The following is a 27,847-nucleotide window of genomic DNA, read 5'->3' on the forward strand; positions in this document are numbered from 1 at the left end:
TTGGGGCAGACTCTGTCTCCTCTCAATAACCTCGAGAAAGAACCCACTGATCCTAATACTGCATGAACCAAAACAAGAGGGGATGTGCTTAGTGTAGCAGGTCATACAACATGTGTGTGCAAACCACACTTTCCTGAACGAGCAGGCCAATCCACTTGTATTCGGCACTCATTCTTTTTTTTTTTTTTTTAAGATTTTATTTATTTGTCAGAGAGAGAGCGCACACATGCAGGGGGAGTGGCAGGCAGAGGGAGAAGCAGACTCCGCAGGGAGCCTGATGCAGGGCTGATCCCAGTACCCTATGACCTGAGCCAAAGGCAGCCACTCAACCGACTGAGCCACCCAGGCACCCCTGATCCACTCATTCTAAGCACAGCCTCAAATCCTAGATCCCGAAAGCATGAGTCACGGGATGATAAGAAATACACGTCCCCTCTCCACTTAAAACAAGACCTCCCCTTTGCTCTGAAAGAAGATAATGCTACACTTCACAGATTTCAGCCAAATTTGATGAGTTCAACATTTTCTTTATTCCCAAGTTACCAAAAATGTCTGTGCATTATCTTGTAGGTCATAAGAGGGGAAATGTTCACCAGACAAGTTCCTACTCCTTCTTCAGAAGTCTTAGCTCACAGGCTACTCTCTCCACCTTTACCTCTGAAACCTTCCCCAAGTCCCAGGAAGGCGGGAGGGCTCCCTCTCCTCCGCTGTCCACCCCCCAACCCAGCACCTGCTAAACCCGTGACGCTGATCCCGCTCCAGTGTGACTATTACTGGCCTCTCCTCCCGCCCACGGGCTGCGGCCCTTTAAGAGCAGAATCCACACCGGACACGCTCATCTGCGCCCCCTTGGAGCCAGTGCAGGGCCCGCACAGTGGGCCCCCTACTACACTTGTGTAGCTGAATGAGAAAGAAAAGCACCTTCCTCTTTCTGTTAGTGATTCATGTGAGGTTAGACCAGCAAACCCTCCCACCAACAGAAACTAAAAATCTGGGTAAGACCTTTTTTCAAATGACGTTAAATTTAAGAACTTGATTATTTTTTTAAAGATCTGTTTGAGAGAGAGAGTGCATGGGGAGAAGGGGCAGAGGGAGGAGAAAGACTCTCAAGTAGACTTGGCTGTACGAGCAGAGCTCAACATGGATCTCAGGCCCTTGAGATCACGACCGTGCGATCACGACCAGAGCCAAAACCAAGAGTCGGATGCTTAACCAACTACGCCAGCCAGGCACTCCTTAACCTTAAGAACCTTAAAAGGCATTACATAGAGGGGTGCCTGGCTGGCTCAGTTGGAAGAGGATACAAATCTTGATACTGGGGTTGTGAGTTCGAGCCCCATGTTGGGTATAGAGAGTACTTAAATAAAAACTTTAAAAATAAATAAATAAAAGACATTATAAAGAGTGGGGAAAACCACAGACCAAGCGATTGTATTCACAACATGTGACCAAAATATAGCCACAGCCAAAATACAGCTGGCCCTTTAACAATGCGGGACCGAGATGCCAACCCCACACAGCTGAAAATCCACATACAACCGCTGACTACCCAAAAGCATACCTACTAACAGCCTATGCTGACCGGAAGGCTTACTGATAACATAAAGCTGAGTAACACACACTGTGTCTAAGTATTATACACTGTATTTTTAGAGTAAAGCTAATTTGAGAAAAGAAACTTAAAATCATAAGGAGAACACATTTGCAATAATGTATTTATTGAAAAAAAATCTGCATGTAAGGGACTATGCACTTCAAATCCATGTTGCTCAAGAGTCAACTGTATACAAAGAATTCCTGAAAACAAAGAACAAAACCACCCAACAGGAAAATGGAAAAGTATTTGAACAGTATACCAAAAAGAGAGAGAGAGAGAGAGAGAGAGAGAGACAGAAAGAGAAAGAAACACAAAGGACCAAAAAATACATGAAAAGGGCCTCCACCTCATTAACGACCATGTAAACGAAGTGAAACCACATGCAGGAGGCAGTGTGTGCCCACGGGGCTGGTGATTCTGAGTGTTTGCACGTGCGGTGTGGATCCCCCCCCCGGCTGCTGGTGCTGCCGGATGCAACCGTTCTGGAAAGCAGCGGGACATCGCCTGGTGCAGCGGAAGGCCCCATGGCTCCGCAAGTCCTCTCCAGGCAGGGTGACAATGGACAATGTCGAGGACAAAGACACTGGGGCGCAGGTGCACACAGCGCAGAGGAGCAGAGCTCGCAGTAGCGGCCCAGAAAGAAGCCAAGCGTCCACCTGCAGTGGAATGGCCGAGAGCGCCAGGCTGAGGCCACACAGCAGGGGACCCATCACATGGTGGAGCGCGACACCGCAGGGCGGGGGAGGGGAGCTACAGGCAAGAACACTGAGCAGTCTCACCACGTAATGTCCAGCAAAGAAGCCAAGTTCAAAACAATCAAACCTGCAGAACAACATAAATTCCACATACAGATCCATACAGAGATACAACATCAAGTTCAAAGGCGTGCCATGCCACGTTACGTTGTTTAGGGACGCGCACGCGGACGGTAAAAGCACAGAGAAAACAGAAAGGTAACTGTCAGAGAAGTCAGGCTAGTGGTCACCTCTGGAAGGGAGAAGGGGTGCGCTCATGTGCGCTCACATCGCAGTCATCCGTCACACCACAGGTTCACACGTGTGTCATGTTCTGGACGGACGTTCCATCTCACAGTAGGAAAAGTAAAAACTGAACGGATGATTAAATGGGTAAATACGCGACATAAAAGACTCTCTTCACAAGCTTTTCGATGATCACAGATGACGCACGTAACGTGCCTAGAATGACACGCAGCACCCAACCAGCGGGAGCCGTACTTCATATGAATAATCGAAGGACGACGCTCACAGCCTGTCACGGAAGGCGGCTTTCAGGTTTACTGTCTCTCATCTGTGTGAGGACGGTGATGCTGGAACACGGCCAGTGTTGTGACACATCCACCATGACCTAAAACGGCCCGCGAGAAGCCTGTGGTGGAATGTCTCGCTAGAGACCCGATGACGGGCTGGAAGGAAATACTAAGTGTAACTCTGGCACTGCTGGCCTTAAATCAAGTGACACAAGGGGAGAGACAGTCTTGGATTACGCAAGAGCCTCCCCTGGGCTTCGGTGGCAGGACACCTATGAGATTTATGGCAGCACTTGTACGGTGGAGAAAACCGACAGGAAGACGGAGTTTGCTCTCATTAATGACCATGGTGGCCATCGACTCCCCAAAATGCAAGCCAGCACCTCGCCACCCCGAGCAGTATGGGATCCCAGGATCCCAGTTACACCTGGGACGGATGAAGCATTCCATCTAATCCGAGCCTAGACAGCCTCTTCCAACAGAGGCCTTGCCTGGATTTTACTTCTTGAAAGCGACAGTCACAACAGATGCTTCCCCACCATTGGCTGTGGAGAGCTCTGCAGCCCAGGACCTTCCTCATGACCTTTGAGTGGCAGGGCTTTCTGGAGCCAGAGAGACCTGCGCTCGGCCAGGGTTCCACTGCCAAAGCGCTGCACGCCTTGGGCACGGTTCCTCGTTCTATCGCGAGGAGCAGTGGCGACGTAAAAAGGGCAGCAGCGTGGAGATGCTCAAACTCCAGTCACCGTGCTGTTGCTGGTAGTCTGATAATAATAATCGATACTGTTACAGTCTCACGTGCCAGATACCATGATAAGCATTTTAAGTTGTATCTCATTTAATCCTCACAACCTGCAAGGCAGGATTAATAGCTCCGTTTTATAGACAAGGGACTTGAAGTTTAGTAACATGCTGAGACTTGCTGAGACTTTCCACACAGACACTCGGGGCAAACTGCCTCATTCAAAGGACAGGTGAGAGCAGTCTTTTTTGCCTGAACACTTGCATTTGGGGTTTGAGAATGTCCCTGTTTACAATCCGGGGCAAGAGAAGACGTCTGGGGCGAGGAGGGGAGCCCGAATGCACTGGGGATGAGGACTGGGGTCCCTGGGTCTCCAGCACATGCCTCACAAGCACCTTGGGAGGACACATCACTTCTCATCTTCCAGACGGGGAGGCAGAGGCCCTGGGAGGTTAAGTGGTTTGCGGAACGACATACAGTCAGTCACCAGGAAAACCCAGGGGGTGAGCAAAGGTCCGTCTGGCCCCGAAGCGCACACGCCAGCCACTCTTCTGGGCGGCGGGCTCCCTACCCACAGGCCTGCTGCAGACAAGCACCCTTTCAGGGCCATCTGCCTGCTGATGAACTGAACGGACGGTTTCTGCAACTTTTCCTCTTACATTTTCACTTTTGCAAATGGCTTTGTTGCCAATCACAAGATCAACAAAATGGTACTGTTTTCATGGTCGTATTTCCAGCACATACAAGCTCTGGTGGCACAAACCACTCACCTTTCCGTCCCCTGGCCTCCCCAAAATTCCTGCCTCAGGGACCAGGCTCTGCACAGCCTCCCGTGTGGACAGCCCGTGGAAGAGCCTGCCACCTGCTGCTCCCTCCAGAACTCCGCGTTAGACCGAGTCACAACACCGCCTACTGAAGAGCCCTCATGCCTGCATTTCCATAGATTTCCAGAGAACACACCAGAAAAAGATTACCCACACTCCCACCGACAGGAATCTCCACTGAGAGATTTCTTGAACATAATACAATAATGAGGCAAGGCCGTCTGCGCCCGACATTCGAAAACAATACACTTACAGAAATTAAATCTGCTCTTTGCTAAAAGAACAGCTCCTGATGGGCTGACGGAGCCCGCACATCACGCAGGGCCTGACTCCCCGCAGGGTGCCTACAGCATCTTCTGCCCTTGGGACCAAGCTCGGTCTTCCGGGGACTGAGCATCTCCCTTCGAGAGCAATGACGTGTGTTCTGTCTCTCTTTAACCTCACTACTCCTCGCTGCTCTGAGAGAAGGAAAGCACTGTGGGCTCGAGGCCACCCAGTGAACGGAGGACAGAGTGAAGCCAAGCCCCAAGCTGGGCCAGCCCAGTAATGGAAGAGTTGTTGAACCCCGTGTCTTTGTGGCTAAAGGCCTTCGAAGGAGCTCAGAGTCCCACCTTTACCCAGCTCTCTTCCAGGACGCATCTGCTGCGCTGAAGTTCTACAGAATTTATTCATTTAGTCATCAGATCTCTCAACAAATATTTACTAAGTGCTCCCTACATGCTGGGAAGAGAACACAAACTAAAACACAGTGTCTCCCAGAGCTTACATTCTAGCATCCCAGCCGGGTCATACATAGCCCGTCAGATCAAGCACCAGGGAGCAAAGCAAAGCATGTGAAGCTGGCCCGGGAGGAGGTGAGAGACTTGCATGACGTCTGGGAGAAGAGCATCATGGGGAGCAGGTGTGAGGCCAGGCAAGGGCTGGCCTGCAGGGCGTGTGCTCAGCGAGAGCGGTGGGCTGCGTGCGGAGGACGGGGTGGACAGGGGTCCTCGCGCCAGGCGGGGCAGCCACGCGGAGCCACCTGAAGGATCTGAGCTGTAACTCTGAGGGTGCTCAGAAGCCACGGGAGGGACGGATATTCACAGGGTTCACTGTACCATTTTTTCTACTTTTGGATTCTCTGATAACCAGTATTTACCAAGTTTTTCACAAAACCTAAGTGCTGGGAGGCACAGTGGGGCAAGAAGAGGACAGGGTTCTGTGGTTGAACACGTGTGAGGATCACTGCATGCCGTATCCCCGCCACACAACACCTACAGCATCCCCAGGAACTCGTGCTCCAAGGAGCACACTCTGGAAAGCTGAGTTATGCCAATCTCCGCCCTCCGCCCTCCTACGGGAGTCGGTGTCACCCCCCAGGCCAACCATGAGCTCCCCAAGCTCAGGGCCCTGGCTTACATCCTTCCATCTCTGTCGGGTTGCCCGCTACAACCCACAGGAGTACTGGGTACTACAGACTCGCAAAACAAAACACAGAAACAAAAACTCTGGCTGGCTGCTCCCTTCAGCCCCCCACTCAGTGGTAAACGTGCCCATGAGAAGCTTTTCTACTCCGAGAAATTTCATCACGTAGAATCTCTGAACTGCCAAGTCCCATTACCCACACAGCGCCATCCAGCAAAGCCAGTGGCCCTTTTGCAACGTTCTGGATGAGGACATGGGCTGGTAGACTGAAGTGTTCCCCACAGCCTGCTCTGAGAGTCCTTTCAGCAGGGCCACGTGCAGGCCCCTCCCCCTGCGGCAAGAGAAACACCGGGTGGGTCCAGCGCCAAAGACTGCACCTGCACCCCGAGGCTGGGAAGGGAGCCACTGAAAAGGAAAAATATGCGTCCTCATAAGAAAAGGGACTGGGACTGTAAAGACTACAAGACACACAGCGAGGCTTATAAGGGAAACTCCCAAAGAGCAGCCGCATCCGGAATATTCCCTCCCTCAGCAGCTCCTCCAGCCCACGCTCAGGAGCGAACACAAACACGTGTGGGGACTGGTAAACTGCCCCCAAATGACACCCACACGAAGAGCCTACTGATGCACTGACAGTCACAGGGGACAGACAAGGGGGAAAAGGAACACTCGGGCAGAAGCAGAGAGACACACGCCAGAAAGGAAAGGGCTGCATCCCGAGGAGCACCAGGGGCAAGCAGGCTTCCACAGATGCACGGTCCTGACGGCAGGCTCTAAAGAGATTTGCAGCAAAGATTTCAAAGCGGTGCTATCGGTGTGAGTGAGAATATCAACACCCACCCCTGTCCCACCGGCGACGCACAAGCCAGCCCACCAGGAACTCCACGCCGCGGTCCGCACTGCGAACCTCAGGCAAGGCCGCCCCCCACCTGTGCAGGAGAGGGGCCTCGGGGTCTGTCTGCGGCCCTGTCTCCTCAGGATTTATGAGCCTGAGCGCACGAGGCTGGGACATCGTTCCAGGCTCGGCCACGACAGGGACAAAACCAAGCCTGGGGTGAAGGAGCCAGAGAGAAGCAAGCCAGGTCTTCACATCAGTGACGAAGCACAAAGCCGTCTCCGTTATAAAATAAGGCCAGAGATAAATTAAACAATTTAAAAAAATAAATGTTTTTAAACCGTGGGGTACCACAAGTTCCAGAACAGCACGCGTGGAGGCAATTACCTCATCACAATAAATAACAGGAAATCAATCCACACTAATTGCTTTTCGTGCCAGAGCTTGAAAGACTCTTCCAAGCGTTCTCCGATTATTGATTTGTTTGTAATCACTTGTGCTGTCAAAAATGCAATATTTCCAAAGAATATACCGCTCACTATTAGACGGGATTTTAATTTAACGTAGGACAATCCAATTTCCATTTTTTTTCCGGAAGTACTTAAAAAATCTAAAATACAAGGAAGCCGAAGACGGCATCACAGGTTTTTAGCAGACACTTCAGCCCCAACAATTTAATGATTGGCTGACCACCTCCCACCCTGCCGTGGCCCATCTTCCTCCTCAAAAAACATGTACACACACACACTTGAAGGAAAACACAAAACCAAAAAAAAAAACAACAAAAAAAAAGTGTAAGCTGAGATTCTTCACTTTCATGCAAAGTAAGAACTAAAAAGCAAAACAAACACCACCCACAGAAACCCTACACTTCACTCCTTACCCTCTCTACCCCGTGGTTCAGTAATTTCCACTGAACTTGGGAAATGTTCCTCCTGCGAAATTCATGCTCAGTCAGCTTAAGGATTTTGCTTGAGTTCTGACGGCTACACATGTTAACCACAGGCTTATATAATCAAAGCAGTGAGGGGGGAAACAGGACAAGGGGGCGAAAATGTCCCTCTGCTTGGGATGACAACGAGAAGGGTTAGAGTCCTGGATGGAGAGCAACTTTGTCTACCAAGAGGCAGGGATCAAAATCCCAGCTCCACCACTTACTGATTACATTACTCTTGAGTGTGTAACTTAGCAGACGCAGGCCTCAGTTTCCACATCTGTGAAATGGGATTATTAATACCTACATTACAGAGGGTTTTGAGGGCAAAATAAGGAAACATACATCAAATATCTGCTGTAATGCCCAGCACATAACGATTATAAAAGGGACCAGTCCACCCACCTTCTCTATTCTGGCACTAGATAAACATTCAGCCTCCTGCTGGAACTGTCTGTTGGGAATATGAAACCATCTCCCAGGTAACGGGAGAAGTTACAGTAGGAATAAAGCCATGAAGCCCCACTCCGTGCCAGATGCCTTGGCTTTCTGAGGGACACTGAGAACTTCAGACTCAGGATGGATCTGGACTGTTTATAAATGTGTGGTTCTAAACATTCTGCCTGTTTGAGATCATTTCCCTACTTGCACTCCCTTGCTCACGAAGTTTCGCCCGGAAACCGGGAGTAAATTCCTTACACAGCCACATCCCGGCTGACCTCATCCGAACACCATCTTTGGCCAAGTTAGCATCTAAGCCCCTTATGGACTCTGTGAGCTCGGCCGCCTGGTATCTTCTGCACACATCATTTGTTTCTGCCTCACGTGGATACACTAGGAATATCTTTGGGACCCATAGCGTTATCGGGAATGTGACGAGGGCAAACACTAACTCCCTCTGATTTGTGGCTACCAGTCACCCAGAGAACTTTCTGGTTCCTACAGGTGTTCAAAGCTCTTAGGTTTTACATGATAGGATAATACTATATTAACCCAAATAAAACATGCTTTTACAAAAGGATGGAATTGGAATAATTAGCTGCTCTTCTGGGTTCTCACAGCACACAACATAGTACACAACCTTCTTATAGCAGTTCATACACTTACTGTGGCTTTTTATGCACGTAGGGCTCTCCCCAGACTCGCGAGCTGGACAGAGGCCTGGCTTCATCCTGACTCCCCTGCCCCTGGCAGAGTACCTGGCACACAGTGGGTGCACAGAAAAGGGGGTTTAAAGGAATAAGTAAACATTTCAGGTTTTGCATCAAAAATTCAGATGCAATTTAGTACTTCTTATACCTACCCTGTCTCTTAAAATTCTGTATGTTAAATTGTGGTATGACACGCTCCAGATGAAATACCTAGGAAAAGCTCATCAATGATAATGAAATCAACTATTGAAATCTTCCTTATTTCTCACTAGGTTTGTGAAAATACTTTCATACAAATTTTAATTTGACAATAGATAAGACGTTCCTCAGGCTTCCTAATACAAATTTTTTAAAGTCAACTGGTTTTAGATACATATCAAATATAAATTAAATTTAATAGTGTCTTTTCAAGATGATGATCTGGCTGGTTCCTTTTTATAAGAACATCCTCGTACACACCTAAACATTTTATGGCCACAAGAGAGAAGGCCAGCCCTCCCCTTTAGAAAGCCAGGGCAGAGGAACGATCATGGCCATTTGTCAAACAACATATGCCTTATTTCAGGAATGAAGAAGTCTAAAGTAAGAAGGAGGGTCAGCAGTAAAGTCACAATGAATAGTTTCCAAAATGCACAGATTTTGAAAACTGCTGATTTCAGACTGATTTTTTTTCTTTTTTCACTTTTTGCAGACTTGGCAAATTCACACACCAAATTTTTGACTTGCTTTAAAGAAGTCAGGAATCTCGTGGTACACCTGGAGCCTCACACAGCAAAGACCCGAAGTGCAAGCTCCCTCCAGCACTGGGGCCGGTGGCGTGTAACATGAAACAGAGAGGGAAGTACTACCGGGGAGAGAAGGACACGGGGAAGCGCGGGCTGGCCCCCTGGTTCAGGGGAGTCAGACTCTGATAGTGTGGATGAGTCCAGCAGTGCTGGGCAGCACTGTTCAGAGGAGACATGCCCTCTGTCAGAAAAAGGCAAATGCATGAGTCACTCTACTCGGAAAATGCACCTGGTAAAAGGTTCTCTATTAAGTGGTGTATTTCTGTGGTCAAGCAGGATGTTAAAGGAATGTATCAGATCAATGGAATTAGGTGACTATGACTCCGTGGGCAAACAGAACAGGTCACAGGCACCAAGAATCTTGAACAAAGGCATGATAGGAGAACACCGTGCAGATACGACAATGCTGACATAAAATGAGAGAGGAAGAAACCGGACGAAGTCTGGGTGGAACGAACATGTGAGAACAGTGTGTCGAGCCCTCCAGTAAGGACTTATTACTCACAACCTGTCAGTGACAAGAGGCACTGCTTGATCACCATGTTACAGAGGTTAGGTGTCTCGCCGAAGGCCACGCTAGCTGTAAGTGGCAAGGCTAGATTCTAAGATAGTCTAACCACAAAGCCATGATGCATAAAGTCAACACAGGAAGAGCTCATGCTACAAGGTAAGGGGCTTACACTGAAGCTGCGTGCTGTTATTTCTCCCACCGACACACTTCCAATGGTCTGTGAAGGCCAAGGTCTTCCCGGCCCTACTCATGAGTAATGCTGCGTGGAGGACACCCTTGCCAGAGAGCTGGCAGAGTTCACAGTGAGTTTGACTCCACTTAGATTACTCATGACAGCAGCTGTCTGCCGCCTCAAGCACCCTCCTTGCTCCGTACTTCCAGCCAAATTTCTGCCTGTTCAGAGTGGCTGGGGGAGGGAGTCAAGAGAACATTTACGGGGCACCCACTTTGTGTAGGCAACGTGTTAGGCACTGTCAGAATCACACGGCGGGGTGTTGCTGCTTCCACTGAGGGTGTAGAAAATCACAAGGGACTGTTGCTCCCACACAAACAACATGACACATCTCTTTTTAAATCCACCAGACTGCTAAGTACACAAAGAAACCGAAGTGAACCAAATTCTAGAAACGAGCAAACACTGCTCAGGAGAAAGGGACCAGTGGCTGCTCTCAACCCTGGCACTGTGAGATGGAGAACTTCATCAAGTACAAGGAAGCAGGGCTGAAGGCTGGGGGCCAGGGCAGGAAAGGAGAGAGAAAATCCACCCCAGCCTTCAGGGCCCTGGGTCTTCACTGCGCACAAGACAGCAAGGACTTCTGGCTCAGAGCAAGCGAGGGAAGAGGAAGTCCTCTGCCACCAAAAAACCTTCACCAAGTACAAAGGCTCTCCCCAGGCTGGGCTGGGCAGAGAGGGGAGAGAGCCTCCCCAAGGAGCGGAAAGCTGGAGAGAAACAGGATCGTGCCAAAAACTCAAAAAGCTGGCAGCCAGCCTGCAAAGCTGATAGAGAGCCCACATGGCTTAGAAAGCCAGCATCTGTGCTGTGAAACAGAGTGAATTCTGGAGTCTCACTGCACTCACATGCCCAGCCTTGCTGAAAGGAAAGTCCTGATCCTTTTCTCAAAACATCTGAAGACAGTGAGAACCAACTCTGGAGCTGCAACAGAGCCCAGATCCAGCTGGGTGACAGATTAGATTTATTCATTCCTGTGCTGGGGGAACCCAAGGCTACCCCCAGGTTCAACAATTGGCTGGGAGGACCCATAGGACCCAGGATACAGTCAAACGCACAGCTATAATTCCTCATAGCATAAGAATGCAAAGCAAAATTCACAAAGTGAGAGAGGCATGTGGGATGAAGTCCAGGGGAAACCAGGCATAAGTTTCCAAGAGGCCTCTCTGAATGGAGCCCCGTGGGGCAGCTTAATTCTCCAGCAACAAGCTGTAATAACACATGTGAAATGGTACCAGCCTGGGAAGTTCACTGGAAGCTCAGTGCCAGGGTTTTACTGGAACTAATCACATAGACACTCTCTACCTAGCATATATCAACACTCCAGACTCCCAGAAGGAAGCAGATATTCGGCACACACCACATGTCTGGACACGTAAACTCCTCTTATCAATGAGGGCTGTGGGAAGTCCTCCAATGCCCAAGGTCCCAGATGCCAGCCAAGGGCCAAGCTTGCAAGTACACCTTTGACAGGATGCAGTCAGGCCTCCCTGTTATCTCTGGACGGTCCACCACACTACTGGTCTGATACAGAAAGAGGCACATAGTTTCCCATGGCCAATTATTAGGTAGCTCAGTCTCCACTGTTCTTTTAACCATAATATCTAGCATTCAGTTAGAAATTATGAGACATGCGGGCACCTGGGTAGCACAGCAGTTAAGCATCTGCCTTCGGCTCAGGGCATGATACCGGCGTTATGAGATCGAGCCCCACATCAGGCTCCTCCACTATGAGCCTGCTTCTTCCTCTCCCACTCTCCCTGCTTGTGTTCCCTCTCTCGCTGGCTGTCTCTATCTCTGTCGAATTAATAAATAAAAAATCTTTAAAAAAAAAAAAAAAGAAATTACGAGACATGCGAAGAAACAAGAAAATGCAATCCCAAATCAAGAAAAAGTAAACAGAAACTGATGTACAGATAGCTCAGATATTGAAATTATTAGATATAAACATTTAAATAGTGATGATAAATGTGTTAAAGGCTCTAATGAAAAACGTGTAACCAGATAAATTTTAGCAGAGATATAAAAACTATAGGAACCAAATGAAAATGCTAGAAATTAAAAAAAAATATATCAGAAATGAATAATTCACCTGAGTATCTAAATAGCAGATTTGATGTTAGGAGAAGGATAAGTAATCTTGAAAAAAGATTAGTAGAAGTCATATAAACTGAAACAAAGAGAAAGAAGAATTAAAGAGAGAGAGATCATTTGAATGCTGTGAGATACCAAACAGTTTAATATATGACGTAGTATCGTCCTGGAGGACGAGGAGAAAACCTATGGAGAAGAAGTAATACTCAAGAGGTAACAACTGAAAAGAGACTGGTCCACACGTGATGAAAGGCATCAATCCACAAGACCCAAAAGCTCAGCAAACGCCAAGCAAGGCAAGTACGAGGGAGCCATACCTAAACTTAATGATGTTAATATGGTGCAAACCAAAGAAAGAGAAAAAGCTGAAAACCAGAAGAAAAAGGACCATTACACAAAGGGAGAAATGATAAGGATTAGAAATAACAAAGGACGAAACATAAGAGAACAACGTTGTTAGAGTGATGTCCCCCTAGAAATCCACATCAAAAGTAAAGTAAATTTACACAAGTAAAGAATTTCCAGACAAAAGCTGAAATAATTTAACCCCAGCAAACCTGCATATAACAAATGCTAGGAGGAAAATTTATCAGATGGAAGCCCAGGCCTGCAAGGAAAAAATAAAGAACACCAGAAAGATCAAATACATAGGCAAATACAAAAGACATTTTAAAAACACATATAAGTAAATATTAAAAATGTCTTTTTTATATATAAAATATATGTGAATATATTTTATAATTAAAAAAATTATATTTTATATTTATTTAAATACTGACTCTATAAAGCAAAAAATAATAAAATTGTGTTGAGTTTATAACAAATGGAAGTTATATATACGACTACAAGAGCACAAAGGGTAGAAGGGAAATAATATGAATGACAGCGTTTCGTGGTTCTTGCATTGTTCACGAAATAGTGTATCTGGAGCTAGCAAGAATGTGTTATAATACAGATGCATAATGTAACATGTACAGCAACACTAAAAAGAAAATGAACCGAAAATAATCAAGATGGTACTTTTCAAATGAGACATATCAAAATTATATTAAATGTAAATGGACTAAGAGCACTCCAATTGAAGGGCAGTAATTGTCAGACTGGCTGTGCGCGCACAAGTGCACACACACACACACACACACACACACACACACAAGCACAAACAAGATCCAGCTATATGCTATTTACAGGAACACACTTCAAATATAAAGACTCAGGACGTTTCCTTCAGAGTTCAAAATGCTGGCAGACTATGGTCCATGGACTCCCTGCATCAGAACCACAGGGGAATGTACTGGAGTCAAGGATGCCTCAAGGAAATCATGAAAGCATCTCCTGGGTTTTGGAACCCATTATATGCACATTTATTAAGATCTCAAGGTGACTCTGAAGCTGAGTAAGAACCAATCTGGTGAGAAGAGTGGCCTGAGGCCAGAACTGCTCCCATTAACAAAAGAGCAAGGCTGCGATCCAGCACCTCCCCCTTGGGGTGGTCAGCACAGGGTTGATGGTCCAAGTCTGCCCCAAGGTATGAGGACATATTACATCTGCTCACCTCCCTCGCATCAACCCCTCCTTCTGAAAGTCGCCTTTGAAATAATGACATCATTGTTCCCATTTTCCCAGAGGTCCCCTAGTTAGTAAGTAGTGGCATCAAGATTTTGATCCTTATCTGCCCAACTTGTAAACCATAAATAACAACAACGAAAGCAAAATAACACCAACCTCTAACGAAAACATAGTATCTAGGAAATATTTAGAATGAGTGACTTGCAAACATAAATTTAAGCTCACTAAAAAGAAAATAAACCATGATCAGGCTCTTTTTTTTTTAGAAACTAGAATCATTTTTAAAGATCAGGAAGAGAAAAAGAGCCAACATTTTTTGATCATCTACCATGTACCATACCCACTGCTCATACAAATGGTATCACCTTCAGTATCTCCAACACCAGAGAAAGATATTACAATCAGCATTTTAAAGACAATAAAATTATATAAAGAAGCTAAATTAAACAGACTACAAGTGGCACAGTCAGGATTTGAACCCGAGTCTATCTGGTTCTAAATTCTGTGTTTTTCTGCAAGACCTCATTGCTCTCAGATTTTCAAGTGCAAAACAGAATCCCAATGAACTTCAAAGAGCAATTTGTCACTGCTTTCCTGGGACAACGTCAGAGATGATGAACAAGCTTACATTCTGCTTTGACATTGGGTAGTTTCTAAAATACCATTTTTATTTACAGTTTTGCTTTTTGCTTAAATTTACTGAAGAGGTAAAAACATTCAGTTCACCCATTTCAAAATGAGACACTGAGAAAGGTCTCACTCCAAACCCCGGCCTCCTATCTACTCAGTCCCAGCCCTCACTGCCCAACCATTCCATTTGTTTATTTTGTGTGTATGTTTCAAGAGGCTTTAAAGCAGGCATAAATACATACATATATATCTTTGCCCTTTCTTACCTCAAAGGCAGTATACTTTATTGTTCTAAACCTTGTTTTTTCCACTTCATTATATATATCAAATACCTTTCCAAAAAAGTAAGTAAAAGGCTTCCTTACTCTTTTTTGTAGCTGTACGGCGTACTGGTGTTTGGATGCCCCCTGGTTTATTTAAGCCTTACTCTATCCAAAAACATTTCCATCGTTTCCAACGAATAATGTTGCACAGTCCTCATTTCAGACCTCAGCAAGTGCATCCGTAAGATCACTTCTCGTAAGAGGCACGCTGAGGCAAACAACATGTGCACCTGCAAGTGGGATAGGTTCTCCAACCTGCCCCCCCCCCAGGGCCTGGGACCATTTACACTCCCAATGTTAGGATACAGAACGGCTCTCATGCAGCCTTATCAACGGACTATGCTATCAAACTTGTAAATGTTTACTAACCGATAAGCAAAAACCGGTACCTCAGCGTACTTTCCCGTTATTTTTTTTTTTTAATTATCCGTGAGGTGAGGCACCTTATCCCATCCCAAGAGCTATTCTCTTCTCCGTGACCTGTTCTCTTTACCTATTTTTCAATTGGGATACCAGGAACAGTTTATTTTTAAAATGAGACAGTCATTCATAAAATAAGGCAAATGTTAAAAAACCAGTAGCATAAGAATTCCAGTATCCCTTTAAATGAAAAGATAGAACTTTATTTAAAAATAAAGTTATTCAGGGGCGCCTGGGTGGCACAGCGGTTAGGCGTCTGCCTTCGGCTCAGGGCGTGGTCCCGGCGTTGTGGGATCAAGCCCCACATCGGGCTCCTCTGCTATGAGCCTGCTTCTTCCTCTCCCACTCCCCCTGCTTGTGTTCCCTCTCTTGCTGGCTGTCTCTATCTCTGTCAAATAAATAAAATCTTAAAAATAAATAAATAAATAAAGTTATTCAAGACAATGAAGAGATAAGCTGCAGACTGGGAGAAAATATTTGCAAAGATGTATCTGATAAAGGACCGTTATCCAAAGTACATAAAGAACTCTTAAAACTCAACAAAAAGTTGAGAAAATGAATTAAAAAAAAAAAAGGAAAAAGCGTGAATAGACACATCACTAAAGAAGATACACAGATGATAAGCAGGCAAATGAAAGATGTTCCACAGATTATGTCATCAGGGAAATACAATTCAAGCAAGGATGAGTATCATCTCACACCTATGAGAATGACCCAAATCCAGAACACTGACAACACCAAATGCTGGTGAGGACATGGAGCAACAGGAACTCTCATGCATTGCCAGTGGGGATGAAGAATGGTACGGCCACTCTGGAAGACAGTGTGGCAGTTTCCTGCAGAGCTAAACAGACCCCTACCATACAATCGGGCAATCACACTCCTTAGTATTCACCTAAAGGAGTTGGGAGCTTAGCTCGAGACAAAAACCTGCACACAGTGTTTAAGCAGCTTTATTCATAATTGCCAAAATTTCAGAAGCAACCAAGATGTCCTCCAGTAGGTGAATGGATACATAAACCGTGGCACATCCAGATAATGGAATATTATTCAGCACTAAAAACCAATGCACTAGCAAGTCATGAAAAGACGTGGAGGAACCTTAAATGTGTATCACTAAGTGAGAGAAGCCAATCTGAAAAGGCTACGTGCTGCATGATTCCAACTCCAGGACATTCTGGAAAAGGTGAAGCTATGTAGACAGTAGGAGGATTCGTGGTTGCCAGGGGAGACGGGGGAGGGAGGGATGAAGGGTGAAGCGCAGAGGGCTTTCAAGGCAGTGAGACGGCTCTGCGTGATAACCGTAACGGTGGATACGTGTCGTGATACTCTGTCAAACCCACAGAAGGCAGAACACCAACACGGAGCCCTACTGCAGACTGCGGCCTCAGGTGAGTGTGACGTGCCAGTATAGTCTCGACTGTGACAAATGGGCTGCTCTGGTGGGGATGGTGACAATGGGGGGGGGGGGAGGCACAGCCAGACAATATAGGGGAGGCATCTGTGCTTTCCTCTCAATTTCACCATGAACTGAAAACCGCTTTAAAAATACCTTATTAATTTAAAACAAACCACAAAAAGAGGTAAGACTGGCAAAATCCAACGAAAGCCCATGGTTTAGTTCACTGTAGGATACCAAAGTCAATTTTCCAGTTATGATAACACACTATGGTTAAAGACGACGCTGTTATTGACGGAAGATGGGGGATAGATACCTGGGAAATCCACTGGAATTTATACGCACTAAGAATGATTTAAAAAAAAAAATGTTTTCAGTGAAATAAAGCCACCATGTATCAATGTGTAGGGAGACTACCATGGAGACACCCAGCCCCATAATTGAGAACAATCCTATCAACAGAGCTGTGGGGTCAAAGGAGCCCAACAGAGAGAGAGAAAACCGTGTGAGGTGACTCCCGCCTGCGATCACACTGCCTCACTGAGCGGCGTGTGAGCATACTGGTCTGCGAGAAAGCGGAGTTGGGCAGCCAGAGGGAGGGAACAAGCCCATTCGGTTTGGAGGCCCCTGGCCCCACGACAGCTCCTCTGGTGCACGTTCCCTGGCACTTGCTCAAGACTGATCGTGTCGGTTCCACCCGACGGAACGCATTTTAATTACGGCTGCAAGAGACGCGTGGAACACCTTCACTGCCTGTGAATTCGCCGTGGTCTGGAGGACTTCACCCCGTGTTTTACAGTCCTTTCGGTATTAGGATTTTGGCATGAAGATGTCCATCGCAGAGTCACCTGTTAATGGCGAAAACTGGGAACCACCAAGCTGTCCGATTATGAGAGGAATGGGTAATTACACACTCATCCTCAAGCAGCCATTAAAAGTAGTTTTACAGTAAGTATATTTTCATGAAATGGAAAAATGCTTGTGGAATGATGATTTAAAAAAAAAAAAAAGCTATATTTATAATGCTCAAATCAGGCAGGCTCTCCAGCCCTGCCTTTGACTGGGAGGTTATTCTAACTCAAAAGCGAAGTATTCTTGGCAAACCATCTGGCCACTCGTTTAAGCTATGTTCTCGAATCGAGCTTTATCGGTGGTAAAACTGATGTTTGAATCTCCACCCAAAAATGCTCATTTACAGTGTGACCTCAATTAGGTCTAAAAAAATATTGTATCCAAAAATTCTGGAAAGAAAGGAGACGAAAAGCGCTTTCCAAATCTTATAGAGTGAACACGTATTAATTTTATTTTTAAAATAAATAAATAAAAACATGTAATTTTAAAAGGCAATAGAAGAGTTTGCCCTTATTACAGTGTTTCCTGACACAAATTATATATTGCAAATTATATATCTGCATCTAGGAAAACAAACTGGTTTCCTCTTGCAAGCCAACTGCAATAGATTAGTAGTATCTGCGTGACAATTCTGAGGCCTCATGTAGGATTAGTAAAACGGAGAGGCTTGATTTCTTAGTAATACTTGCCACTGATATGCAGAGGGAGTGTGGGAGGCATGCATAGTATGTATTTTCAGATTTTGATGAGAATTTTCTGCCACAGAGTAGATATGAAAGGAAGAAAACAGAGGGGAATGCAGTGGGCAGAATGATGTCCCTGCAAAGATGTCCACATCCTGGTATCTGGAAGCTCACACGGCAAAAAGAAGTTATGACTACAGGTAAAGTCAAGGTTGTTAACCATGCAACCTTAAGATAAGGACGTTCTCCTGGGACATCCAAGTGCGCCCACAGGTGAAATCACAAGGGTCCTCCCAAGTGAAAGGCAGCAGGGAGGCAGAGGAGAGAGAGGCAGGATGCTAAGTTGCAGGCTTGGAAAAAGAAGGGCTGGGACCAACAGCCAAGGAAAGCGGGCCGCCTCCAGAAGCCAGAAAAGGCCAGGGGAGGGATTTTCTCCTAGAGCCTCTGGAAGGAATACAGCCCTGCCATCACCTTGCCTTTAGCTCGGTGAGACCCGTGCTGGAATTCTGAACTATTCAATAACAACTTGTGTAGTTTCAAGCTACGAGCTGGAGGTATCAGGGCAGTAACAGAAAAGTGACAGAGAGTTAAGAGAAGAGTCCTCACCTGTCAGGATGAGGGTGGCTGGCAGGAACCAACTTCGTTTTGCTTTGTCGGTCCCAGTCACTGGAGAAACACTACTTACACTAACTCGTGTTACAAGAGCACCTGACCTGTAGGAGGGGAGAGGCCAAGGTCGGACTGGGTGGTTCCCATTCCAGCTGCAGGACTGCCTGATGGGGAGGGTGCCCATGGGGAGGCAGATGTGACCCCAGGGCCAGCTCCACCCCGTAGCTCCCGAGGCCCCAGCAGCGGATGGCAGCTGCATGATGGCAGCAAACAGTCGAGAATTACACTCGAGGGTGACACCTGAGCTCCAACCATCCCCAAATCCACTTCCTCTGCACACAAGTCAAGGATTCCACAAATGTGAGAGAGAGAACAGTGAGGATTTCAGGGCAGAGAGACTGCTGGGCCGTGTCTGGCTGGGGAAGGAAGATGTTCCATGCTGAAGACCCAAGAATGAACGAGAAGTCTAGTTCCAGTTCCGGGATGGGGAGGACAATAAAGAACCTGGCCAGGTCCTCCTTTCTCATCTATGAAGTGAGAGCTGCCTCAGCTCGCTCTTCCCCAGCACCCTCCCTGCGCTAGTCTACGAAGTCTGGGCTCCCCAAAGACTGCGGCTGTGCAACGCGAGACAAAGCTCTTCATCTTAATCACGACACTCCAGACGCTCCCCACGGACACGCCGCCACTCCCACGAGCTGACACGCGAGTCCCACCTAAGAAACACAGGTCCGGGGGGCGCCTGGGTAGCGCAGTCGTTAAGCGTCTGCCTTGGGCTCAGGGCGTGATCCTGGCGTTCTGGGATCGAGCCCCATATCAGGCTCCTCCACTGGGAGCCTGCTTCTTCCTCTCCCACTCCCCCTGCTTGTGTTCCCTATCTGGCTGGCTGTCTCTCTGTCAAATAAATAAATAAAATCTTTAAAAAAAAAAAAAAAGAAACACAGGTCCGCTGCAGCGACACTAAAGCTGTGACCCAAGCAACAGGTGCAGCCCCCTCTGTTTTCCCCGTGGGCCCCTCTCTGCCCATGAGGAGTAACGAGAAGACACAAGGAGAGAAGCCCACGTCTAGGACTCAGAGGCGAAGTCAGTTCTGGCTCCCTCCCTTCCTGGATGTTTACAGCACATTAGCTCTTAACCCTCTGAGCCATTTGGTTTCTTAACCACCAGAGGCGAGATCCTGAGAAGTCACCTCTCACAGAGCTGTTCTGAGCCTCAGAAGAGCTTGCCCACGGGGGAGTCCTCACCCCCTCCAAAGTGGTGACAACACAGTTTGGTCAACAGTACAACAGTGACTGAAATCTGTAGATGTGGGCACGGCAGACAAGCCGAATAACAGGGGATCAGGTACCTTCTCTGAGTTTTGAGTTCTTCATCTGTCAGAGAGGGATGATGGGATCTACCATGGGGGAGAGGGGAGAGCTGACGGGAGGGAAGGTCCTGGCACAGTGCAGGCATACAGTAGGTGCTCAATAAACGCAACCTGCAAGTGTGGCAGCCCACGGCCCCTCCCACATTCTGAGTTCTCTGGGATTGAGCGGTGGACACAGCTTCAACAAACACTCTAGAGCGTCGAGCTTTCCATTTTCATGTGTAGATGCAGCAGCAGCAATGTTAAGGGCTGAGCTGCCAGCACCGAGCAGAAGTTTTTATCAAACAAACTCCCTGGACCACAGGCCTGAGTGTCGGTAACGGCAGCAGAAGCGGCAGCCAAGTGCGTATCTAGCATCCACATTCAGGAGACCTCAGTCACAGCTATGACATGAATACGGACAGCCACCGCCTCCCGAGCCCCTTCTACGTGCCGGGCTGGGCAGCGGGCACTGTGGCCACCACCTCCCGCTCTCCGGCTGGGCATCGTCACACCTGTTGTACCAGGGGTCGGGCCTGAGGCAGTCCGGGATCTGGAAGCACACCCACTTGTCCTTAGAGCTCACATCCCCTCCTCTACATCCCTCCAGGTTTTTAGAGTAAGAGCACACCTTTTCTCTAGTTACGCGTGGTCCCAGGACCTGGCTTCCAAAGGATAGAGAAATCCCACCCTTCTGGAAGAAGAGTGCACGCCACGAAGCGTGCTATACCTCGGACTCCATGCATCCTAGCTGAGGCGGCCCGGAAGTGAATGGAATACCCCAAAATAATGACACCTTCATTTTGACAAGCGATGCGCTTCCAACGTGCACCTGCACACCGCGTGTCGAGTTCTCTCACCTTGAAGGAGGCATGCTGCTCCATGTGCCGCAGCAGCTGGGGCTTCTGGGCCGCCGTGTAGTCACACACCGTGCACTTAAACTGCTTCCCTGCAAAGAAGGGAGGAGAAGGTGAGCGTCATTAGGCCAACAGCTCCTGCGTGTGAATCCAGTGCCAGGCGTGGAGCCAGGTGCATGACGAGCCCCTGGCCACTTGGGAGTCTGGTATCTCTGGGGGAACGGCCTGTCCACGCCCAGATACCGTCAGCCACAGGTAGCAACAGAAGTGGTTCGCCATGGAGGGAGAAGAACAGCCAGCTCTGCCAGGGGAGGGCCCAGGAGAAGGACACTTGAGCAAGCTCCTAAAGGGTCAGAGTGTGGCCAGCTGACTGGAGGAAGGAGGAGAACATATGGGGAGCACAGAGGTGGGGACCCCAGGTGCTCCAGAGACTGGAGCAGCTGGGGCTTCCTTCTGAGACCCAAAGCATGAGATCTAGAGAGGGGCAGGCTGGCCCTCCAGGGGCTGCCAAGCATCTCCCCAAGAGCACGGCGCAGTCCTGAGAGCCAGGAGAAGGCAGAAGTCTGCTCGGCAAGGCAGCAGGATCCGTGTTGGGAACGCCTAACCCTGGCAGGAGTGTGAAAGGAGTGGCTCCTAGAGAGAAACTACACAGAAACGGAAAACACTGCTGCTTGAGAGGCTGAATGCATTAGCAACATGCAAACATTCGTTAACGGGAAGAACAGGCCCATAATTTATCTGTTAAAACAAATTATTGGACATAACGGGCGCACTACACGTTTTACCCCCCGGTTAGCACAAGTGCAACTGAGCCGTCCACTAACACCACCACGCAACCAAATACAGATACGACCGACTTCTGCAGGCAGTCCATTGGTCACCAAGCGGTTTCTAAAAGGGTGTGAGCCTCTCAGGGAGCCAGGGGCGCAGCCGCCACGCATGGTACCACAGAAACACTGGCTCCTCCCATGGGCCTGGCGCATCTTTCCCTCGCAGACAAGCTGGGTGAGAGAGTCATCTCCCTCTGCAACCTGCAGCCTCCCTTCCTATGAACTCTCAACCCCAGTGAAAACTGGCTGATGGCTCCTGTCACCGGAAACCTGTTCTCACCAAGGGAACCAATGAACTCCATGAGGCCAAGCCGGTGGCAGATCTCAGCCCGTATTTTGCTGGACCCTGCTACTAACAGGCCAGTATCCCTAGTGTCCTTGAGGCTTGCTCTCCCATCCACAGCTTTCATACACCAGCATTCCACAATGCTCTGGCCCACACTCCCATTCTTCTCCTTCTTGAAGCATCCTTGCACATAACCTTCCCCTGTGGACTTCTGTAAACCTTTAACGCCAAAATATAAACCTTCCCACCCTTCTTCAGTCTTGTACATCCTCTACCTTTCCCTGATCTTGAGATCTGAGTATCCAACCAATTGCTGGGCCTCTGCCTAGTTGACCCAAACATATTAAATTGGACTTACTATCTTCCCCATCAAATGGGTCCCTCCTCTAGCCTTCCCAGTTCTTTGCCCACCCAATCATGAAGTCAGAGACTTGTCAGCCTTCCTCAGTATCTCCATGACCCCAACTGCACTCATCTCAGTTTTTCAACACCTGATTTCACCTCCTAAATATTTCTCTATTCCTCTGTATCAATACCTCCACACTGGGTTAGGCCCTCCTCATTTCTTTCCTGGACGAGGGCGAAAGCCTGTAACCTGGCTTCCTTGCCTTCAGGTAACCCTCCCACCCATCTGCCATCCATCCATCTATCCATCCATCCATTCCCCATCAAATAACCATTTATCCACTCACCTGCCCACTCTGTCGCCCTCCCTCCCTCCGTCTATCACCCATCCATCCATGCAGATGTCCTATCTTCTATCCAGATGATCTGACACATAAACTTTCTCACAGCTCTTCCTGCACACCCACCAATGACTCCAACCGCAGAATAAAGTGGAAGTTCCAGAGCCTGGCACAGAAGGCCCTGCAGAAGCAAACTCCCCACACTTGACCCTTCTCTCTGACTTCCGGTTTGCCTTCCCCTCTGTATGTCAGGCTCTGTCACACAGAAGTTTTTCAGTTCTGGCAACATTCTGCCAAGCCTTTGCTAACATCTTCCATGCCTGGGGTGCACTGCCTCTTGGCATCTGGCCAGTCTTCACGGTAACTCACAACTCAAGTTGAGCAACATCTCTGGCAGCTGGACTGAGTAAGCCCCCCGTGTGCTCCCACAGACCCTCTCCACATGCTTCTGTCCGTGCCCAACTCTGCAGCATGGCCACTGCCTGTTCACAAGCCTGGGGCTGCCCGGGCTGCCCCCAGGGACCCTGTCTTATTCATCCCCAACCCCCCAGCGCCTGAGTGCACGGCTCACACCAAACGTATCCTGTGCGTTTTACTGAACCAAACTGGGCAAGGAATGAAAAAGGAAACTGTGTATATCTTACATGAATAACACTTTCAACAGTAACAGCAAAAGGGAAATAATAGTATAAATACAGTAATACAATTAAACTTGTTGTTCTAGATGAACGAACCCCAAATTCTAGATTCTACGAATTCTGCAAGTCTGAAGTGTGGGGAAAACTTCTTCACGTGTAAGGCAGACACGTCATAATTAGACACCAAGGGACACTGTTCTTAATTATCAGTATCATCTTTTTTCAAACACAAGGCTGCACATTTCTACATGTCTTGGGAGATAACCTCAGCCACCCACACTTCTTCACCGATTCCTGACTCACACAAACCCACCATCATTGTGCCAGGCAGCCTGAGCAAAATGGTGTTGGGTTCTCTCTGCCTTAGTAGGGGCAGGCAGGCTGACAGAGACATTCTCCAAATTAATAAATATTTTCACTCATTACCCATACACATTGCTCAGCGAGTAAAAGATGAAGTGCTAAAAAGGTACTCTGAAATGGAAAAATGGAATCTCCTCGGTTGAGATCAAGAGTCAGCCTTTTATGGATATATTCCCAGGGCTCTGCAAGAGACAAAGAAAGAACACAGCTCCTAGAAGCCACCCCCCCGCCGAAGCCTCCGAGTCCTGGCAATAAATATGACAAATGTTTCAGCAACCTGACAGCCCCCATCAAACAGGCCTGGGAGAGCACCTGACATAATCTTTAGCTGCCTAATTAAAACAATGCAATGGAGATCCATGACTCATCATGAAAGAGCAATGCTTTGAGACTATCAGCTAATTTCTATCAAGACGCTCCTGAGAACCGCAGGGACAGTGGACCGGAAGACGTAGCATCTACCCAAGGCCAGAGTGAACTCAAAGGGCAGGCCAATGCACATCCGATGTCTGGATCTGGCTCACACGACTGCCCAGGAAAAGAAAGGAATGGTTACAAAGAAAAAAAGAGGCAGTTTTTGTAAAAAGTCAATCCATTTTTCACACAACGTATCTGGCTCGCTCACCTACCGAGCCACTGTCCATCAGCAGCTGTGCTCCGAAGTGATGTCTATGACCTCGGCCACGCAGCCCAAGCCCGGGGGGGCGGGCGAGGGGCAGGCAGCGCTAACCCCTCTTACAGATGAGGAACTAGGACCAAGAACCTGAGCAAGTGCTGGGTTATGGAGTGGCCAGCAGCAGAGCCTGGATTTGGACCCCAAGTTCCCATTCGAAGCCACGTAACAATCCTTCAGCTGGTAAGGGTATGACACAAATTCCCCAAAAGGAACAAAGAATTGATAACAGCAATGGATGTATGGGTACCATAAAGGGCATCACACAGGATGGGGGTGCCCAAGAAGGGCCACTGGAAGGGGCAGTGTGTTCTTTCTGGCTCTGTCCAGCTCACCTTGTGTGACCCTGGGCTTGCTCCTCTCTGCAACTTGGTGGCTTCATTAGAAGCACAGGGAGGTCACCCCTACATGCTCCGAGGACGGACTCAGACAGTGGGTGGCAAACACCTGAAAAGTAGCCCTGAAGAGATGAGGCTGAGGGCACATGCAGGTGACCTGGGAGGGGGCCCTTCTCCACCACGGCCCCTCGCAACCACTACGGCAGTGCCCCTCCAGTCCTATGTCTTTGACCTCCCTGGCGTTCTCCGGGACAATCAGGGATGGGTCTAATTAAGCCAGCCTAAGATAATATACCTTAACCAGAAAAAATAAAAACAGAACAGGGGAAAGTGATAAAGTGCAAGTAATTATAATATCAAAGAGTCTGTAGAAGGCCTTCCTCATCTTGCCCCCAGCAACCTCTCTGGACTTCTCTCCACCAGAGCAAACTGTGACCCCTTGCAATGGCTGGCAGGACCCCCAAAGGTGGGCTCCCTGTTATTTCTCTAAGCTCACAAGCAACGCCCCTGCCCCCCCACACTCCACTCCAAGGATACAACACACACACACACACACACACCCCAGACCTGTGTACCTGCCGTTCCCAGGACCTGGGATGCCCTTCCCAGATCCCCCCACCACCATACCATTTATAACTATAGTCGTTTCACGGATTCATTGTTGGAATTCCTCCTCTCGTAACATTTTTGTGTTGAAATTGAATTGTCTCATATTCATATTTTCATTTTCCTATTTCAAGGTTCTCAATATGAGGAGATATTTTCATACCTCAATTGTACTATGCCACATACTTTATTGATTTATCTTATCATTTAGCTTCATGACAGGGGGAGCTTTCACGTTTTTGTTCTGTTCTTGCATCGTCCACTGTTGTATCCAAGCGGCTCGTCGATTCACGTCTGGCTGGTCGATCTGGCGTCTTCACTGGGTCGTGGGTACTTCGGGGACAGGGACGGCACACCTCTCACTCCATGTCCCCGTGTCTAGCAGTGAGCGCACACTAGCTGCAGGGCTAGCGGTGAGTTACAGAAGAGCCCCGACAGGGTGACTGCTCAGCCACACTCCCTCTCTCCCCACGACAGGCACCACAAGAGGAAATGGAGTGAAAACAGGCCTCTGTGAGGAAGTGACAGTCAAGCTAAGAAGGGAGGATGAGGAAGACCAAGGCTCATGAAGAGGAAGTGAAGACTCTGGGAAGAAGTAACCAAGCACACACAGACCTTGAGTCTCTCTGGCAGCTCCTCTGGGTCCATCATAACAAAGGCCCCTGTTCTGCTTCAGCAACCTCAAATGAGTTTCTGTCAAGTGCAAACGGAAGAAAGAGTCCCAACAAACAGCTGCTGAATGGATCACTGAGCACATGCGCATCAGACACCAAGACCCCAGAAAGCAAACAGATCAACACAGGACACAAACAATTCATCAAGAGACGATTAATTCATTTCATTCATCAAAAGAAGTCCACTGACAGCAAACACTTACATCGAGCACAAGGAACCCGCCAATGTCACAAATGCTTTATGAGATTACCTCAGTCCATCCATTTAACTTTTGAAATTTACCTGTTCAATTGTGAGTTATCAAATAACCAAGAATGATAGTAACATGGTAAGATCTAACATACATTAACCCAAGAAACTGACCGTTTCCAATAACAGGAGGCACCAAATGTGAAAAGAGTGAAGCTGGAATGCTTCCATATTTCTGGCACAATTTTTTGAAAGCGGCAAGCTGGCAGCGCAACCCATGATTACAACCACCGAGACAAAACAGCCATCCCGCTCCCGGAAATGTGTCCTAAGGAATTAATTCAAAGGAAGCAGAAGTTCATATGCAAGAAACGGCTCTTTGCAAGCAAGTTTTAATGAGGAGAAAACGGAAACTACGACACTGTCCAAAAACAAAGGACTGGTTACGCAGCTCACGGATCTCCCCCCACTTTAGTGAGACATTACACAACCTATGACCTCTGCAGCAACGAACAATCACAATCCTCAATTTTAAGGCTATAAGAATGAAACCGATACTTTAACTAAAACTACTGATCTTCCCACGTGAACACGAATAATGACTGAAAAGGACTTTTTTTTTAAGTAGGCTCCACGCCCAGCACGGAACCCAACGCAGGGCTTGAACTCACGACCCTGAGATCAAGACCTGAGCTGAGATCAAGAGTCAGACGCTTCACGGACTGAGCCACCCAGGCGTCCCCGAAAAAGAATTTTTAAAAGAATAATTTATGTTAGGTGACAGAATTGTGGGCACGCGTAAGGAAGGGATTAGATCTTTGTGACCATTGTTTTAAGGTTTTCTGTGCAACAGAACAGCACTTTGGATAAATTAGCATCCATCTGTGAGAGGCTGGGATGTTCAGCCCATCTCCTACGACACACAATTAACAAGACAGACCTTCCAACATGGAGCCATAAAATGGTACCAGCGGTTCCTGAGTCTGAAGTTCGAGAGAGTTCACGGCCTTTCAAAGTGCCGCCGAGCCCTGTCTAGCTTTACAGCGTCCCCTCTGAGCAGCCTCTTCGCCCATCTTCCTCACGAAGACAAGACCGTGGCCTGACGTGGTGAGTCATCTCAGAGGTGGTCATTTCTCAACTTCTGGGGCATGACTTCACTTTTGCCAACAGTCAGAAGTCATTCTGAGCCAAGTCCTGTCAGCGAGGAGGGCAACAGACAGTGGAGTCCTACCACCTTCTGGAGAAACACTCTTGAGGAAAGCCCTCCGAGCCGACTAAGAAACTGCCGCAGAGAAGAAGGCGAACTGCAGGGACAAAGTCTTCCTGGCCGCAAGCCACAGCGTGCAGCGGCTCAGTTATGGAGGCTACTCTTATTTGACCCAGAGGCCCAGATGTCAAGGGTCAAAATCATAACAACCTAGATGAACCTCCCAAATGAAGGGAAGAAACCAGACACGAAAGAGCATGTACTATATGAAGTTCAAAGACAGGCAAGATCAAGCGGTA

General features: G+C 47.9%; 1 protein-coding gene across 2 annotated transcripts in view; it reads right to left on the minus strand.

Annotated features, from left to right (window-relative positions):
* Positions 1-27,847, minus strand: part of ZFAT (zinc finger and AT-hook domain containing) — a 206,638-nt gene that overhangs the window by 52,006 nt on the left and 126,785 nt on the right. For both annotated transcript variants that reach the window (XM_040626166.1, XM_040626167.1), the window contains one exon: positions 21,061-21,149. In XM_040626166.1, the coding sequence (XP_040482100.1) occupies positions 21,061-21,149 (89 nt within the window). The remainder of the gene's footprint in view (positions 1-21,060; positions 21,150-27,847) is intronic.

The sequence above is a fragment of the Ursus maritimus genome, unplaced genomic scaffold, assembly GCF_017311325.1.
Source record: "Ursus maritimus isolate PB19 unplaced genomic scaffold, ASM1731132v1 scaffold_9, whole genome shotgun sequence".
In the NCBI taxonomy this organism is placed as follows: domain Eukaryota; kingdom Metazoa; phylum Chordata; class Mammalia; order Carnivora; family Ursidae; genus Ursus; species Ursus maritimus.